Below are 17,404 nucleotides of genomic sequence, written 5' to 3'. Positions count from 1 at the left end.
AAGTGTAATATATGCCAATATTTTTAGAGAAATGTCTTTGATACTTAAGAGATGATACTAATCTTCAATTTTTATTCTATCTTATCTATCAGATAGACTTCTATTTTTAGAGAAATATTTTTCTTATTTAAAATAACACTTTTTTTTCAATAATTTTCAATAACAATAATTTTTATTCTATCTCTATTCATTTTTTATTATTTATTCTCTTTGTCTATATTTAAAAATTAATGTAATTAAAAAGTAATAACGATTTCTGATTTTATTTTCTTATTTTTATTTTTTCTTTTGATCTTTTAATCTTTTAATTAAAAATATTAATAAAATCCATTCCATTCAATTTTTAGATAAGAATTACAAAATTAACATAAATCAATGAAAATTAATGAATTATTTATTTTTAGATTTAATTTTTTCAAAATTATAATCTTTTATAAACGATAATATTTTATATTGAATTGTCTGAAATTTGTTGAAAATTGATTATTAGCAGCATTGTTTGTCTGAAAAATATTTAGAAGTTATACATTGTTACTAACAATAAAGTAAATTTATTAATAGTCTTTGATTTGTGGCACCATCTTTTTAAGAATCATTTCATTGATAAGATATTTTTCATTGACATATAATTATAGTTGAGCATAATGAATTGCTAATGTCAATAAGATGTTTCATTTGCCCTTAAAATTATTAATAAATTTTGTAATAAATATAATATAATAAGATATATATAAATCAGTATTTTAAAATACGAATAAATATAAAGTAATACATAAAATCAAGGATAATGCGAAAATGATAAATAAAATTATTAGAAAGAAGAAAATATAAATATTAATAGAATAAAGGAAAGCAAAAATTAATAGAAGACAATAGATTAAGTTTATTAGAATAAGTAATATATATTGTAACAATAATATATATATATATTTATAGCAATCTATGGATTAAAGAAGTTTATTTTTTTAATAAATTCGCATCTATGTAAAAAAAGAAAAAAAATTTAACTTAAAACTTACGAACATATATATAAAATATTATGCAATAATACAAATATATAAAATATATATAATATATTTATATATAAAATATATATAAAATATTATGCATATTATAAAAAATATATATATAATGAATAAATATACTGAAATATATAAAAGATATATGCAAAAATATGTATATAAAAATATACAAATCTTTTTATAAAATTTAATTCTTTATATAAGATTTTTTTAAATATAGTATTAATATAAATTATCAATATATCGAATAAATTTTTATTTATATAATGATAATATATAAAATTTTATTCGTTATTGAATATGTTAACAAAAAAATAAAAAATTTAATTTTTGAACTATTTTATTAAATAGTTAAAAGCATTATATAAAATATTAACTATTTTTTGAATGTTAAAATTTTTTTAATATCATTCTTAAATAAATAAACTAAACAAATAAAGCTACATTCTTCGCGCATTTTAAAGTATTGCCCAATGAGAAGCAAAAGAATAACGCATTACATTCCATTCTGTTTCGTTCTGCCACCATATCGAATGCATTCGTAACCGGTTAGCTTTTGCGAACGCCACCTTACTACGCTGTAGAATTGTGAACGAACCAGCATTGATTCTATTTGTATCTGCCATTTTGCAACTCGACTGCATCTTTTCATTCAAAAATCTAATTTCCGGAAATAGAAATTTAATTGGATGTAAATCCATTGTGGGACGGTGTCCCTTAATAATAGACCGACAACCGGTCTCAAACGATTTTGGAAATTTGTCCACGTCCACAATCAACGACAAGAAGCTGTAACAAGAAAAAGATAAATTTTTTTTCTACCTTACCATCCTGACTAGTGAGTCATAATTACACGGTAATGACATTTGTGTCACACGCGGTACACTACGTTTCACCTGCTAAGCGTTTTCTCAAGGTCTCTATATTTATATGTATTTTGAAACAATTTCATTTAATGCGCCTACACATCATTGATGATTGTGTATTATACAGCATTTTTTAGATAATATTTTAAGCATTATTATTTTAATTCAGTTCAATTGGTGGACAGTTTTATTTACACTGGACCATTTTTACTCGCCTACTAGCCTTGTCCTCTCTTAAAGATACATGTAAGTGTTCTTTTATGGCTACGATTTTTATGCGTCAATTTCGATCTTATATTATGCATAACATAATTCATATTTAATCTTTTAATATTTTTTTTCATTATTTCGTAATTTGGAATATTCTTTCTGAAATAATTTTCTGCCGCGTTTTGTGATTGTTAGCGATTCGTTATTAGTAGGTTAGATTGATATCGCATTTGTCGTATATAGATGCATAGGTATGTACCGTAATATAATTTTTTTTCTTCAACAAACAAAACTTTCACCATGATTATCATTATATCGTGCATATTAATGAAAGATTTAATATATTTTAAATTTATTTGATAAGATTTTTATTTCATTAAATCTGATCTTTAATTATTTTAAATTCACATCTATTTAAATGAATTTATTTTATTTGCAGAATGCCAATGTATCATTAATGAAATAAAATAATTTTTGTTATATTTAATTTTTAAAAAGATTTTTTAAAGTATTGAACAAAATTAAAATATTGTTAAAATGATGGACATTGATCCTCCACAATTTGTGTCCAAAGATGATGAAATTCAATATTGGATGGAACTTGCTCATCAAATACATAGAAGGTGAATTATTTTATATTTTTAAATAAAAATAATGTACTATTATATATTTATTCAAAGCTGTACATTAACATTATATATAAATTATAATGATCAAATAATATTTATTTATAAAATAAATATTATTGTAACATTATAGGAAAGAGGATATAGAAAGAGAATTGGAAGAATTTCAAGAAAATTCACAATTGTTAGAAAAAGAACTGGAAGCATCATTAGAACAAGCAGAAAAAACTAACAGAGAATTACGACAACGAAATACAAGACTGGCTACTGAAGTTGAACAATTAAGAACAAGATTAGATCAACAAACAGCAGATTGTGCAATGTTTCAAGGAAAAGCTCAGGACTTACAGACACAACATGATCATTTATTAAAATATATAAGAGAATTAGAACAAAAGAATGATGACTTAGAAAGAGCTCATAGGTGATATATATTTATGCAGCTATATATTATAGTAATATAAAATAGTAAATATAAAATATTTAATATAATATTTTTTTATTAATTTTAATTTTGCAGAATAAATAGGGTAACAGAAGAGGAAATAGAAGCTAAACTTAATTCTGCTATTGAAAAGAATGCTTTATTAGAATCAGAGCTTGATGAAAAAGAAGCTTTAAAAGTTATAGTACAAAGACTAATGGATGAAATAAGAGGTTGAATTCATTGACTATAAATAAATCTTATATAATCATTAAATTTTTTCTAATATATAATTTATTACAGATTTAAAACAGGAAATTCAAGTACAAGAAAGGCATCAACCAGATAATGATAAATCAGCTGATAGAATTCGGAATCATGTTGATAGTAATAAACTTCAAGTTGAATTGGAAGCACACATGTCGCCTAGTAGTCCAATAGTACCACAATCCATATCTCCAAATAATACAACAACTTCACCATTAAAAAGTAAGATCCATAATACTCTTCGTAAAACTAAGCGCATGTTTTGCTTTGGGCCTAAAAGATGATCCTTATCATTAATAAAGATAATGATCAGCAGAAAAAATACTTATATCTAACAAATCAAAAATTGTTATAAATAACAAACAAAAAAATGAAGTTAATTCATTTTTTAATGTATGTAATATATATTTTTTGTACATTACTTGAAATTTTTTTTATGATAAGTTTGCTTATTTATCAGTGCTTAAGGATGATTAAAATTTAATCTAATTTATGCTTGATTAACATACTTTTAATTAATTTAACGTGCGTTTTAATTAATTTTATCTTTCTGTATATACATATGATATTGTTATCAATGAAATAAAAATTATTTTAACAAACCTGTTCTTTATTTTAGTTTCTAAATATTATACTTTCTACTGACAAGAATAACATTTTTTTTTATTTTTTTTTCTAAATATTATTGTACAATAGTTTTATTAATTCAGTGTTTTTTATGAATTTAATATTTATATTATTATATTATATTATCTATAATTTACATATTTTTCTATTTACAAATAGTTGGAAACAAAGTTGTAGGAGGTATAACTGGAAACAACAATAACAATAATAATGTGAATCCACCACTGACACCATGCACAAGAATACTAGCAATGAATATGATTGGTGATCTTATGAGGAAAGTTGGTGTAAGTATAATCATTATTTTATACACACACACACACACACACACACACACACACACATACACACAAATATATTAGTATTTCCATTTCAAAAGCACAATGTACAAAAGTAGCTTAAAGCATGGCTTGTGTATCTTTGAGTTTTAAATGTATTTAGTTGCTATATATATATTTTAGTTTTCCATTGCAATTAATCTATAAAATTTATTTTCCTTTTATTTTTTTTCTAAGCAACAGATTTATTTTATATAAAATATTTTTATCAAAATAATTCAATTCAATTTATATAAAATGCTTTGATAAATATATCAGTTAAAGACATCTGTAGTATGATGTAGCTGGTATTTTGGTAGCTTGACAGATGGGTCTGCATGGAGTGCAGAAGGGTAAAGTGCACTTGTCTGAGTGAGAAAAATACAATTTCCACTACACCTACTGATTTACCATCCATCCAGGTTTATACATCTCCTCATTGTATATGGCAACAACCTAGATCAACCAAGTGCTGATCAAGTTTTTGTGTACAGGTCTTTATTTGATTTCTTTTGCTTTATACTGCATATTTTCTTCTGTACACATTACGATTTTTTATTATCTGTTTTAATTATTCTACATGTAAATGGTATCATCAGTTCTAAATATTTGCCAATATTCTTAAGAAAAATAATAGTATTTTAATTAACAATAAATATTTCATTATATAGGCATTGGAGAATAAATTAAATACATGTCAAAATCCATCTCGAGAGGATCAAGCTGTCCGTGATCTTTACAGGTAACATTAGAACAATATTATAATCATAAAAAATTGTATCGTTATGCACTGCGTGTATTTGTAGTAAAAAAATATCATGTATCAAAATTGAAAATGAATTAAAAAAAACTAATGAATTTTTTTTAATGAATATTCTATATTTAATAAAATAAATGAATTAAATTAATTCAATTATTCATAATATAATGTCATTTAAAATGATACATGATAGCCAATAAATTATTTGTACTTATTAGTTTTATGTTTATTTTTACTTATTTAGTATTTTTTGTGAATGTTCTATCAATTTATAAGTACTGAAAGTTTTTTATAATCCCAGTCTTTAGCTTTTCACTAAAATATTCAAAATATTTAAAGAGACTGCATTATAATTTTTTATAATAGCTTATCTTATTGCTTGTGTTACTAATTAAAATGAAGTATTTTATTATTTTATATAAATTATTCTTGTTGTTAATAATATTTTCAATTAATATCATATCACAAAATGATAAAAAAAAGATAAATTTTAGAGATTTTTTATATTACAAATATTAATTTTATTTTCTTTGATATTTAATAATTCTTCTTTAGTTGAACTTCATTATATATCAATTTAAATATATACTTCATATAACAGATTTATAAATAGCTATTCAGCTTATATTTGTGATTTAAAAAGTACAATATATCATTTTTATTAAATCTGCTAAGATCTTAATAATCAGATTTAAAAAGAAAAAATTTTAAATAACTTTAATTTAAATATTTTGTAACATAATTAAATTAATTCAAAACTGTATGTTTGAAATAATACTTCTTTATAAAAAATAGAAATATAATAAAGATTTTTTATGATTATTAAGATTTTTAATATATCAGATTAATATTTGTTCTAAATAATTCTATTTAAATATTAAATATATATAAAATAAAAGTTCATTTAATTAATTTTATTAATATGATATATAAAACGAACATAAATATCAAATTATATTGATTTATGTCATAGATATACCAAAAATAATTTTTAGACATAGAATTAAAGATTTCTGATTTAGTTGTATTGCAATTTTTAATTTCTACTTGAGTATAGTCCAATTTTAAAAAATAAAATGAATAAAAAAGTAAAGAGAATTTTCCAATTTATATTTTTTATATATATATATATTATATTATTTATATTATGAAATAAATGTAATTTAAGAATTTTTCATATTATTAAAAAAAAATCCGTTTAAAAATTGTATTTTGCCAACAGGTTATAAAAACAGTTTTCACAAACTTTTGTGAAAAGTTGTTAGATTTCAATAGAAATAATAAATTTTATATATTATGAATTAGAAACAAATTAAGAAACCTATATTTTATATCTTATACATTCTTGTATATAACAATTGTATATATTTATTAAAAGTAAAAAGTAAATTTGTGCAATAAAATAAAATATTTTTATTGAATTATGATATCATGATGCAAAATGCCTAATATAAATTATAACAGTTAATTTTACTATTTCTATTAATAAAATTAATTTTTATAAATATTTTTATTATTAATAAAAGAAATTTATTATTTTATAAAAATAATATGAAATAGAATTATTAATAATGAAATTGTATGATTTATAAGACATTTATGATTCAATTTAAAAATATTTTAATGTAGAAATCATAATAATATTCTTTGAGAATTATATTTTTAGTTTGATATTTATTATTTTTTTTATAATTAAAGAATTAATTAACAAATTTTTTTCTAAAACATTTAATATTTTCGCATAATATATTGTTAATTTATATATATATATATATATATATATATATATATATATGATATTTTTATGCATGATATTTATATGTCATTTTTCTTGTATCTTTTTGTTAGTCATATCCATATTGTATACAATAAAATTATCCAGTATGTTGTATTAAACTGCTTAAATAATTAAATTTGCATAGCATAGAATTGTTGTTCATTGTTTTGTTTAAATCATAAATTAATATTAGATATTTAATGTAAATAAGACTTATTTTAGAAAAAGCAAATATCATTGAATTATAATTCAAGATATTTTTATATGCATTATACAATTCATGCATATTGTATAAAAATGTACAGCATTTCTCAATCACTTACTGTATTTTTATTGTTATAACAGTCAGTATATATAATAGTATATAATAAGTATATATAATTTAATTTATTAAATAAATTTATTAATTATTATCTAAGAGTATATTGCAGAATAAGCAATTTGATATGAAATATTGTAACAAGTAATATTTTAAAAAATATTTTTAGAATACGATTGGGAAATGCTGATCTGTGTGTATAAATAGATGTTTTTATAAATCATTTTTATAATGGGAAATGGTAACAAAACGATATTAAATTTTTTTAATTAGGACTAGACGCCAAGTTCGAGGTTTTGCCTCTGGCAACTGCAACCACATTCGATTATAAACAACGGATAATATTCCAACAAAAAATTTTGTGCATTATATTTGTACTGCTATACATGTTATTTAACTAAAAAAATCTCATTTGCTAATTTATTATAAATCTATATGAAAAACGATATCATTTTAATCAATTTATTTATTATTATTATTTTTCATTTAATTATTTAATTTTTTTCATCAAGTTTGTGATTTTTGGACATTTTTCTACAATTTAAAAATATACTTGGTAATGTTTTATGGAAGAAATTTGTAAATAAACATTCGAAATTGTAAGTATTAATATTGCGATTTAATAAATGATTTAATAAAATTAATATTGTGATAAACAATTTTAGATAAGTGTTATAATTATATTGTATAATAGATAATATTTAAAAATGATATTAAAGGAAAATATTTAAATGAAAATCAATACTAGTTTTTTTTTTTAGATAAAATTTTATAACTATTTATTTTTATGTAATTTTTTACATTAAAATGAATTAAGTTATTCAAGAATTATTCAATTTTTATAAATATTTAAAATATAAAATTTTAAAATATCTTGTAAATTGAAATTGAACTTATTTTTATATTAATCAATTAATTTGATAATTGTAATTTTTCAAAAATAATTTTCTTATTGAAAAAAAGAAAAATTTGTACAATATTTTATTTGAAAAATAACAAGTAACTGATTTTCATTTGATTGCCATTTGTTAAAAAGGCGATTTGTAATCTTTTGTTTTGAATATATAGTTTTAATAATTCATGAATGCATGAAAATTTCAACATTAGAAATATTATATCATTTAGAAAAATCTAGCTTTTATAGAAATTTATGGCAATATATATATACATATAGATATATATCTATTTTTTAATAACAAAAAATATCTTCTTGTATTGTAAAACAATTCAATTTTATACTTTAAAATATATAAAATTATTATTAAATTATATATGTAATTCAATATAATTGTTCTTTATGCCATTGCATAATTATAAATAGTTTCAAATAAAATATTTGTATAATGTAGAATTTATTGTAACAATTAAAATTTAATCATATTATCAATATTATCAAATGAGATGAAAATTAATAATTTATAGATTTCACTTAATGCATGAAATAAAAAAAAATTATTCTAATACTTTTGATTTATGTTAATAGTTGAATAATTGTAAACTTCAATTTTTGCTGATAGTAAATTATGCAATATTTGTAATATTTGTAAAAGTAAAATTGAATAATAAAATTGTAATATTTGTAAAATAAAGATATTGTAAACTATCAATTGATACAAAATTATGATTCCTAAAACTTACTATTTAAATAACAGTGCAGATTTCTTATAAAATGGAAAAAGGTAAGTTAATATTTTGAAGATTTATTTAAGAAACGTTTATCTTTACACGAACAATGAATACTTGACTGATTGAAATATCTTACGTAATTTTCATACAACCAGAGTTCTAATATGATAAACACTACATTGAACATACTGTTCCTACAAAAAAAGTGCCTTATTCTCTAATGTACATTTCACTATGTATTGTATCAATAATGATAAGGATGACGAATATAATAAAATTGTAATGAGAAACTAAACATTTTCGATCTTATTCAATCTTAAAAGTACTTTTAGAAGAATTAACAATTGTCTTTTATCACGATTCTTTAACTTCCGGTTTTAGCTTTCTTTTTATAAGTATTCTTACTCTGTAAAATGTAAAATGGCAAAAAGATGTAAATGAAATTATAGGGAATTAGCAATTATAATTGATAATTTTTGAGAAATAATATATAATCTACTTTCGTATAATAACACCAAAAAATTAAAATTATCTATATCAAAAACAGTTAAACCAATTTTTGTATCAATTTTCTAAAAATCTGAATTTTAAATACATGTTATAAAGAATGATCATGTTATAACTCATACATTATTATGGAGTACAACATAATATGTAGTTTGGAATGAAAATGTTTCATCCATGAGTGTTACGAATGATAATAATAGTAATAAATGGTATGTATGGGAGTTACATATTGTTTAAGCACGCTCGCCACGGATTCGTCGAGCTAATTGGATATCCTTGGGCATGATTGTAACACGTTTCGCATGAATAGCGCACAAATTTGTGTCTTCAAATAAACCAACCAAATATGCTTCTGAAGCTTCTTGTAAAGCTCCAATTGCAGCACTTTGGAAACGGAGATCAGTTTTGAAATCCTGTGCGATTTCACGAACCAATCTTTGAAAAGGTAATTTCCTGATTAACAATTCTGTTGATTTTTGATATCTTCTGATTTCTCGAAGAGCTACTGTACCAGGCCTAAAAATTACATTTTATTTTGCAGATATTATATACTAAATAATATTTATTATTACTATTATATATTATTTAAAATCTACCTATATCGATGTGGTTTTTTCACACCACCAGTAGATGGTGCACTTTTACGTGCTGCCTTTGTGGCTAGTTGTTTACGAGGTGCTTTACCTCCAGTTGACTTACGAGCTGTCTGCTTAGTACGTGCCATTATTCACTCTGAAATAATATTTGATTAAATTCTTTTAAAATTTAAATTTTTAAAAAGCATATTTTTTTATATCAAATTAAAAAGTTGTAATATGATATGAATATGTATATAAAGAAATATGTATAAACAAATTTCTCAATTTTATTCATCATAAAAATGATCTCCAAGAAAAAACGAACGCGGGAAAAATTATTTTAAAAGGTATACTTGATAACTAGAGTAAACTAAATTCTGGAGTGGGAAGAAAAGGATGGTGGGGCAATGAAAGTGGGGGTATGTTCCGTTGCTGTTCGTGCGAAGGAACCGCGCACCAAAGAACGCTGCGCATTGCGCAATGCACAAACTTTCTTGCACCGACGCGAATAAAACCCATGCTAACAAGAAAAATGTATCATCCTAACTAGCAAGTATTTCTTTATCTTCTAATTATCCCACTGATAAATGGAAGCATAGTTTATCAAATGAGATTAAACGAATGACACTCGCCATAAAACAAATCGAAAGCGTCACTTCCGAGAAAGGATCATGAAGCGATTCCCTCCACGAACGTCAATTGCAAAATGGAGGCAATACGATAGTACGTCGCGTTCGAACATGAAAACTCGAATTTTCCAACACTTTTCACATTTATTAATACACGTTGTATTGTCCATATATTTGCTGATACCAATAATCACACATGATCGTAAATGAAACATAATTTTGATAAATTTACATACCACTTAAAGAAAAAATTCTACGAGAAGCAAGAGCTAGCACTATCCGTTTCCTTGTACTTCGATGGCAGTGGACGCTCTCCCAAGTCACGACTCCCTTGTCCCTACCCCCTAGAAATTAAATCGTGAGAGGCACGTAAGCCCGCGGTGCAGTGCATCCAATCGGAGGTCGGATAGCCATTGAGTTTCAGAATGTAGCACATGCGATTGGTTCAACCTCCTACGCCTAGATTGCGAACCAAGAAGGACCCTGTCAATTGTAATATACATGATACTTCTCGGCAACCTCATTTTACTTGTAATAATTGCTATCCCATTGTTTTTCAAATTAATGAAATTGATAAATATTTTATTATAAAAAACATTTATTATAAAAATCATAACATATCAGAAAGAATTTCTTCTATAATCAATGATCAAACCTGTGTTAAAATTTATATCTGCATACATTTTTCGTAACTTTTATCGTGTAATTCTATCTGCAATGAAATCAGTTATTTCGTGGAAACCTCCAGAAAAGTATGCAATTTCTATAGAACATGACGGACACGTCATCTCGATAATTATTAAAATAGCAATTTTTGATCGTTATTTAGAATGAATACATTTTTGATTTGAAATTTAAATGATTATTCTCAGAATTAAAGTTTTATCTATATTTTTTATTCAGAAACGCCAAAAAAAATAATAATAAAATAAACGCCATCATATATCTAAACGTAAATAACATTATGTATTGATGTTAAATTGGCAAAATTATTAAATTTTGGCGCTTTTGTCAATTGAATTTTATAGCGGAAATAGTACAGTATTAAACAAAATTAATTCAATAACTTTTCTAATTTCAGAAAACATTTTTAATTATATTTTTATTTTATTAAAAAAATATATAAATTGTGTAAAAATATACAATTTTATAGATTATCATCAATGATATAACTTGATGAATTTTTAATAATTTATTTTTTTTTATATTTATCATTATATATTTATAAAATATATGTTATACTTATGTTTATATAAGAAGGTAATAAAATATTAATATGGTTTTAAAATATATTATTTACATTGATGATGTAATCTTTATAATTACTGATTCAATTAATTATAATTTCTGTATCAATAGTATATGTGATATTAAAAAAAATTTATTAAAAAAAAAAGATTATTAAAATTCACTAAAAATATTAATTCAAAATTATGTTAAGAAAAATAAAAATTAAAGAAAATAAAAATATTTTATAAAGAATTTTATGAAATAAAAAATTTTATTTTAAAGAAAAAAATATTTTTAATAATCTATATTACTTATCAAAATTTAAGTATAATTATTTTTTTAAAAAAGAAACTTAATTTCAAAAATTTTAACACTGTATTTTAATAAATATAAAAAAAAATAAATGTAAAATATAAAATAATAAAATATATTAAATAAAATAAATTCATTTTTTTGGGAAGACAATTCAAGTTAAATTTATTAAAAAATTTGTATAGATCATTTACATTGATTTAGAGTTATGAATTATTTTTTTATTATTAATATTTATACTAACATAATGATAAACTAATTAACAATGAAATGTATTTTTATGCTTAGTGGCATATTAATTTCATTTATAAATATAAGTATATATATATATATAAATCAATTTTGATAATTTAGTAATACAAATACAACTAATATTTTCACATTTAATTCAGAAATGTTTTCTTTTTTTTTTCTTTTTTTTTTTTTTTTTTTTTTTGAAAGACTATAGTACTGTGCATATTATGATACTAGTACGTAAGAATTCTTATATTAAAAATTTGATCTAATCTAAACTATAAGTTTAAATTTGACAATAACATAGAAAATTATATTTAGAAACTATGTTAATCACAAAGTAAATATAATAATGAATATAAATGATTTTCATTTGCAAAACATTAAATCTACATTATATTGCTTATATTTTGTTGCTTATGTTATACTTATTATATATAATACTAAAATATGAATTATACATGTAAAGTGATATTATTATTTGTGAATTACATACTTTGTTTTCTGTTTTCTGCTTTTTATATTTGTCTATAGTTAAATTATAAATGTATTTAACTACACTACTTGATATGATAGTTAAATATATTTTGTCTCTGCATTTTATAATTCACAGGACTTGGCAGTGTTTATCTATAATAATGACTTATGAAAAAAAAGAGATTCAGTTACAATGAATTTGATTGCAAGAATATCCATAAATACAATAACAATATGAATTGGACAAAAGAAAAAACTCAAGAGATTTGAGGTATGAATTATTTAAGCACGTTCACCACGAATTCTTCTTGCTAACTGAATATCTTTAGGCATTATTGTAACACGTTTAGCATGAATTGCACATAAATTTGTATCTTCAAACAATCCAACTAAATATGCTTCAGAAGCTTCTTGTAATGCTCCAATTGCAGCACTTTGAAATCTTAAATCAGTCTTGAAATCTTGTGCAATTTCACGAACTAAACGTTGAAATGGTAATTTTCTGATCAGTAATTCTGTCGACTTTTGATATCTTCTGATTTCTCTAAGTGCTACAGTACCAGGTCTATAATACATAAAATTATCAAAATTATAATAATAATTAATTATAATATATTATAATTAAATTTATAATATTTTTACCTATAACGATGAGGTTTCTTCACACCACCTGTGGATGGTGCACTTTTACGTGCAGCTTTAGTTGCAAGTTGTTTTCTAGGAGCTTTACCTCCTGTTGACTTACGTGCAGTTTGCTTAGTACGTGCCATATCTATAAAAAAATTGTTATAATATAAAATAATTTACATATAAAATATTCTTGAAAAAATCAATATTTATTAAATAATTATTTTTATAAAGAAATATCAAACCTTTTTAAAATATTAAATGTTTGTTTAAATATATATATTAAAAATATAGTTAAATTATATTATAAATTATATTATAAAATCAGATTCATTATAAATTATAATCAATGTAAAATAAGATCCGGTTTCCCTCCAAAAGCAGACACAATAAACAAAATGGCGACTAGCGTGCATATAGCATTGATATATATAGAAACTTATTATTAAACTATAACATTTTCCAATATAAAAGATACCATTTATATATAATATAAATAAATAATAAGACCTACATTTATTTTATTATGTTCATTTGATTATAAAATCAAATATACATACCTTTTTCTTAATCGCTTTGTAACAAAATCAAGAAATGCACTTTTTCGTCCAAAGATATCAGACTTTTGTCGGTTAATGTTTTTTCAGAAACATAGTTTGGTCTGTGAGAGATAGGCGACAGCACTGATTCAGATACACATCATATGATTGGTTGATATTTCATAACATTGTTTGCCATTAGTCAATATTTAACGAATAAACATATTTGTTATGGAACTTATAAATTCATAATTATTTTAATAACATTACGTACTAAGTATCTTAAATATTTCAATGTAGATGTAATATCATAATGTATGAATCATATATATATATATATATATATATATATATATATATATATATATAAAATATGTTCATATGAAATTTATATACTTATGAATTATATTTGATATATATAGTATAATTCATATTTATCAATATATTTATATCTAGGTGCATTGATCTATATGAATATATTATTTGTTTTATTATTATATGTTTATATTTATTATTTATTTTATTGTTATATATATTCATAAATTTTGAAAAATATAATTAATATTCCATAATACATTATAATATTTATTAAAAACAAAATTTAAATTAATTTTTATAAATATATTTTATAAATAAATACATATATAAATATAAATAAATTTTATTTTCGGTATAATAATTTTAGAGTAATAATAATTATGTAATTTAGAAAAAAAAGATAATTGATCCATTTAAAAATAAGGTTAATTGAATGAAATTAAAATGAAAGAAAAACTTTTAAAATTTATTTTTAATTTTATGTAAAAGAAAATATAACAAATTAAAATTTTTTAATAAATATAATTAAAAAACAGTTAAAAAATTCAATGAAAGTTATTTTTAATTATTCACTGTCAATTGTAAAATAACAATTACTTTACTAATATCATGGTACAGAAATTATTAATATACTATATTTTTTAAATGATCAATTTTATTGATTTACAATATTTTTCTTCATAGTTCACTACCTAATAATAGCATAAGAAGCAATAATAAACATTCGTTCTACAAATTACGCCATGAGATAGTTATTATCTTTATATCTTCGTCAAAATTAATGTTATTCATATACATATACACACACACACACACACATATATATATGTATATATATATATGTATAAACTTTCAGTCATCAAAAAATATTAGAACAAAATTTATTTACTAACATTCTAATTACAGCTATATTAATTTAAATATGTTATTTAAAATTGTATTGCCAAAAATACGTGTCATCAATATTAACTTTTTTTTGTCACTTGCACATAAATGATGCTTTTTTTTTCTTTATTATTCAATTTGTACTGACATTCATTAGAATTCGTCTACACTCGTTAATGACAACGAAAACTTCTTACTGCATTTTATTACATTTTAATCTTTCTTTCGGTATGCGATCAGATATGAAATTTTTCAAGCATCATGCAGACATTAGTTATTACACTATTATTGGTTTCTCAATAATTACACCAGTTTGGCAGGACATGAACATTAAAAATGCAAGCCCATATTACTTTTGTATTTTATAAAAATTCATGTGGAATGTAAAAAATTTATACGTAAATTTATACTATTATACGTATAATATTACAAATAAAATAACAAAGTTTGATTTTATTTTATTCAATATTTTTGTTCTCTTTTAAATAAATAAAATATTTTACTGTACAATTTACTTAAACTTAAATTTAAAAAATTGGTTGTATATCATATACAAAATTAAATGATATCTGAACAATTTTTTTTTGTTTGGATTTTATGTTATATAAAAAAAATTATTTGAAAATATTTTAAGTAGTATTTTTTTGAAAATATTAGTAACTGAGAACACACATTAAAATTACATACAAAACTTTTTATGTTTTGCAATTGCAAAAAAATAAAGAAAAAATAAATAATCTACTAATTTTATATTTTATATTAATCGTTGCATACAAATGCAATTTTAATGCATAATAAAAAAATTAATAAATATTTTGTTCTTTAACTTACAAGATACTTGACTGCTTGATATTCTAAATGACATATAAGATCTATAACACCAAGTACTTTTTTTTATAATTGATAATCAAATATCAAATATTGTTAATATGATATAATATTTTTATCATTTGAATCAATCACGATAAACGATTGAAAGTTGAATATTTGTTTCTTCATTTAAAATTCATATTAATGATAAATATTTACAGTTAATTTTAATAACAATGTTAAATCAGTTTAATTATAAAATAATTGAAAATTAATATTATAATAAAAAAACAAATTTCAGATTTTTATATTAAATTTGTATATTAAATCACGAATTTTTATAATTAACGTTTCATTTTTCAAGTCGCATATGCGCGCGAATGAAAAAATTCATTTATAAAAATTGAGTAATAATATTCGAAATGCTATCTTAACATTTTTTTGTATGAAATCCTTTATACGATAATAATATTATATAATCATTATCCTAAAATTATAGTTTTCTGGTTGTTCTCATATTTCAATTAATCAAATATGTGTATGTTTTTTTTTGTTTACTGGCAGCACCTTTGACTAATGTTGATTTCATGCAATTGAGATATTGCAATATTTTTATTTCAACTGTAGGGAATATTCTACAGAAACGGGCACTAATTGATTTTTTATTTTTATTATTTATTATATTAAAAATTTATTACTATTAAATATTTTTCTTTATACTATATTCTACTAAAATAAATATTCAAAATTAAATAAATATTATGTGTTATATATAGAAATATTATATACATATTTATGTAAGTTGTATATCTAAGTATATCTATAAGTATATCTAATAAAATTTTAGATATTTGCATTTTTATTTCACATTTACATATATAATATTTTCAAGTAAAATAAAAATTTTTTTTAAAATGTATTAAATGTATTTCAAATTGTAATTCAAAAAAGAAATGAAATTATATTAATTGTGATTTAAAAAAGAAATGAAAATATATTAATATATATGTTAAATATGTTAATATAAGTTGTTATTATAATTATGAATAAGTTTAAGAAATTAAATAATATGAATTTTTTTCATTCATTAGACACTTACAGATCTTAAATATTTATGTGCTAAATATTATCTATTTAAAATATTATCCATTTAAAAACATTATTTGAATTATTTTTTATTTTTTCTAGTTTTCTGCCCGCCTCTGCAAAACATTTCAAATTCTTGTAAAATTAATTAACATCTTGATTAAGTTAACTTTAATATGTATAAATTTCAAATTTATAAAAAAATTAGCAATGATATGAGTTTAATCTATTCACAATTACGATCACTGTATAAAAATGCACACACAGAACCACAACCAGAACAATTTTAAATATTCATTTTATATACTCTATTGTTATTATCTTGTAAATA

The 17,404-nt window shown here is 21.3% G+C and overlaps 3 protein-coding genes and 1 long non-coding RNA gene across 9 annotated transcripts; 1 reads left to right on the top strand and 3 right to left on the bottom strand.

Annotated features, from left to right (window-relative positions):
• Positions 1-1,344: 1,344 nt before the first annotated feature.
• Positions 1,345-2,178, bottom strand: LOC147657511 (uncharacterized). The gene is made up of 2 exons (XR_015292252.1): positions 1,919-2,178; positions 1,345-1,811 (listed from the first exon to the last, which is right to left on the bottom strand). It is a non-coding gene; the product is annotated as an uncharacterized LOC147657511 (long non-coding RNA).
• On the top strand, positions 1,874-8,822 carry nudE (Nuclear distribution protein nudE). Of its 3 annotated transcripts, none has more exons than XR_015292251.1 (10): positions 1,874-1,938; positions 2,058-2,134; positions 2,538-2,721; positions 2,858-3,148; positions 3,245-3,381; positions 3,452-3,637; positions 4,202-4,329; positions 4,782-4,853; positions 5,031-5,101; positions 7,489-8,822. XR_015292251.1 is itself a non-coding variant. In XM_086908790.1 (9 exons), exons 3-9 carry the CDS (start codon positions 2,636-2,638, stop codon positions 7,544-7,546), a joined length of 957 nt encoding a protein of 318 aa, XP_086764916.1. In that variant the 5' UTR covers positions 1,874-1,938; positions 2,058-2,134; positions 2,538-2,635; the 3' UTR covers positions 7,547-8,822. The 3 variants fall into 3 exon arrangements, 1 of the variants encoding a protein (XP_086764916.1); XR_004225044.2 differs by having other exon boundaries at positions 4,680-4,853; XM_086908790.1 differs by lacking the exon at positions 4,782-4,853.
• A 77-nt stretch (positions 8,823-8,899) lies between these two features.
• On the bottom strand, positions 8,900-11,512 carry LOC100869036 (histone H3.3A). Of its 3 annotated transcripts, XM_086908792.1 has the most exons (4): positions 11,211-11,512; positions 10,792-11,038; positions 9,945-10,080; positions 8,900-9,864 (listed from the first exon to the last, which is right to left on the bottom strand). In XM_086908792.1, exons 3-4 carry the CDS (start codon positions 10,070-10,072, stop codon positions 9,582-9,584), a joined length of 411 nt encoding a protein of 136 aa, XP_086764918.1. In that variant the 5' UTR covers positions 10,073-10,080; positions 10,792-11,038; positions 11,211-11,512; the 3' UTR covers positions 8,900-9,581. The 3 variants fall into 3 exon arrangements, with proteins under 3 accessions (XP_086764918.1, XP_012343003.1, XP_012343004.1); XM_012487549.3 differs by lacking the exon at positions 11,211-11,512 and having other exon boundaries at positions 10,792-11,127; XM_012487550.3 differs by lacking the exon at positions 11,211-11,512 and having other exon boundaries at positions 10,559-10,875.
• Positions 11,513-12,233: 721 nt separating this feature from the next.
• Positions 12,234-14,293, bottom strand: LOC100868840 (histone H3.3A). Of its 2 annotated transcripts, none has more exons than XM_003694396.4 (3): positions 13,996-14,293; positions 13,451-13,580; positions 12,234-13,373 (listed from the first exon to the last, which is right to left on the bottom strand). In XM_003694396.4, the coding sequence occupies exons 2-3, from the start codon at positions 13,576-13,578 to the stop codon at positions 13,091-13,093; spliced, it is 411 nt and encodes a 136-aa protein (XP_003694444.1). In that variant the 5' UTR covers positions 13,579-13,580; positions 13,996-14,293; the 3' UTR covers positions 12,234-13,090. The 2 variants fall into 2 exon arrangements, with proteins under 2 accessions (XP_003694444.1, XP_086764919.1); XM_086908793.1 differs by lacking the exon at positions 13,996-14,293 and adding an exon at positions 13,681-13,856.
• Positions 14,294-17,404: the final 3,111 nt, after the last annotated feature.

The sequence above is a fragment of the Apis florea genome, unplaced genomic scaffold (genome assembly GCF_048593485.1).
Source record: "Apis florea isolate Af1SG1 unplaced genomic scaffold, ASM4859348v1 contig_3081_pilon, whole genome shotgun sequence".
Classification (NCBI taxonomy): Eukaryota; Metazoa; Arthropoda; class Insecta; order Hymenoptera; family Apidae; genus Apis; species Apis florea.
This window is presented reverse-complemented; position numbering and strand designations above follow the sequence as displayed.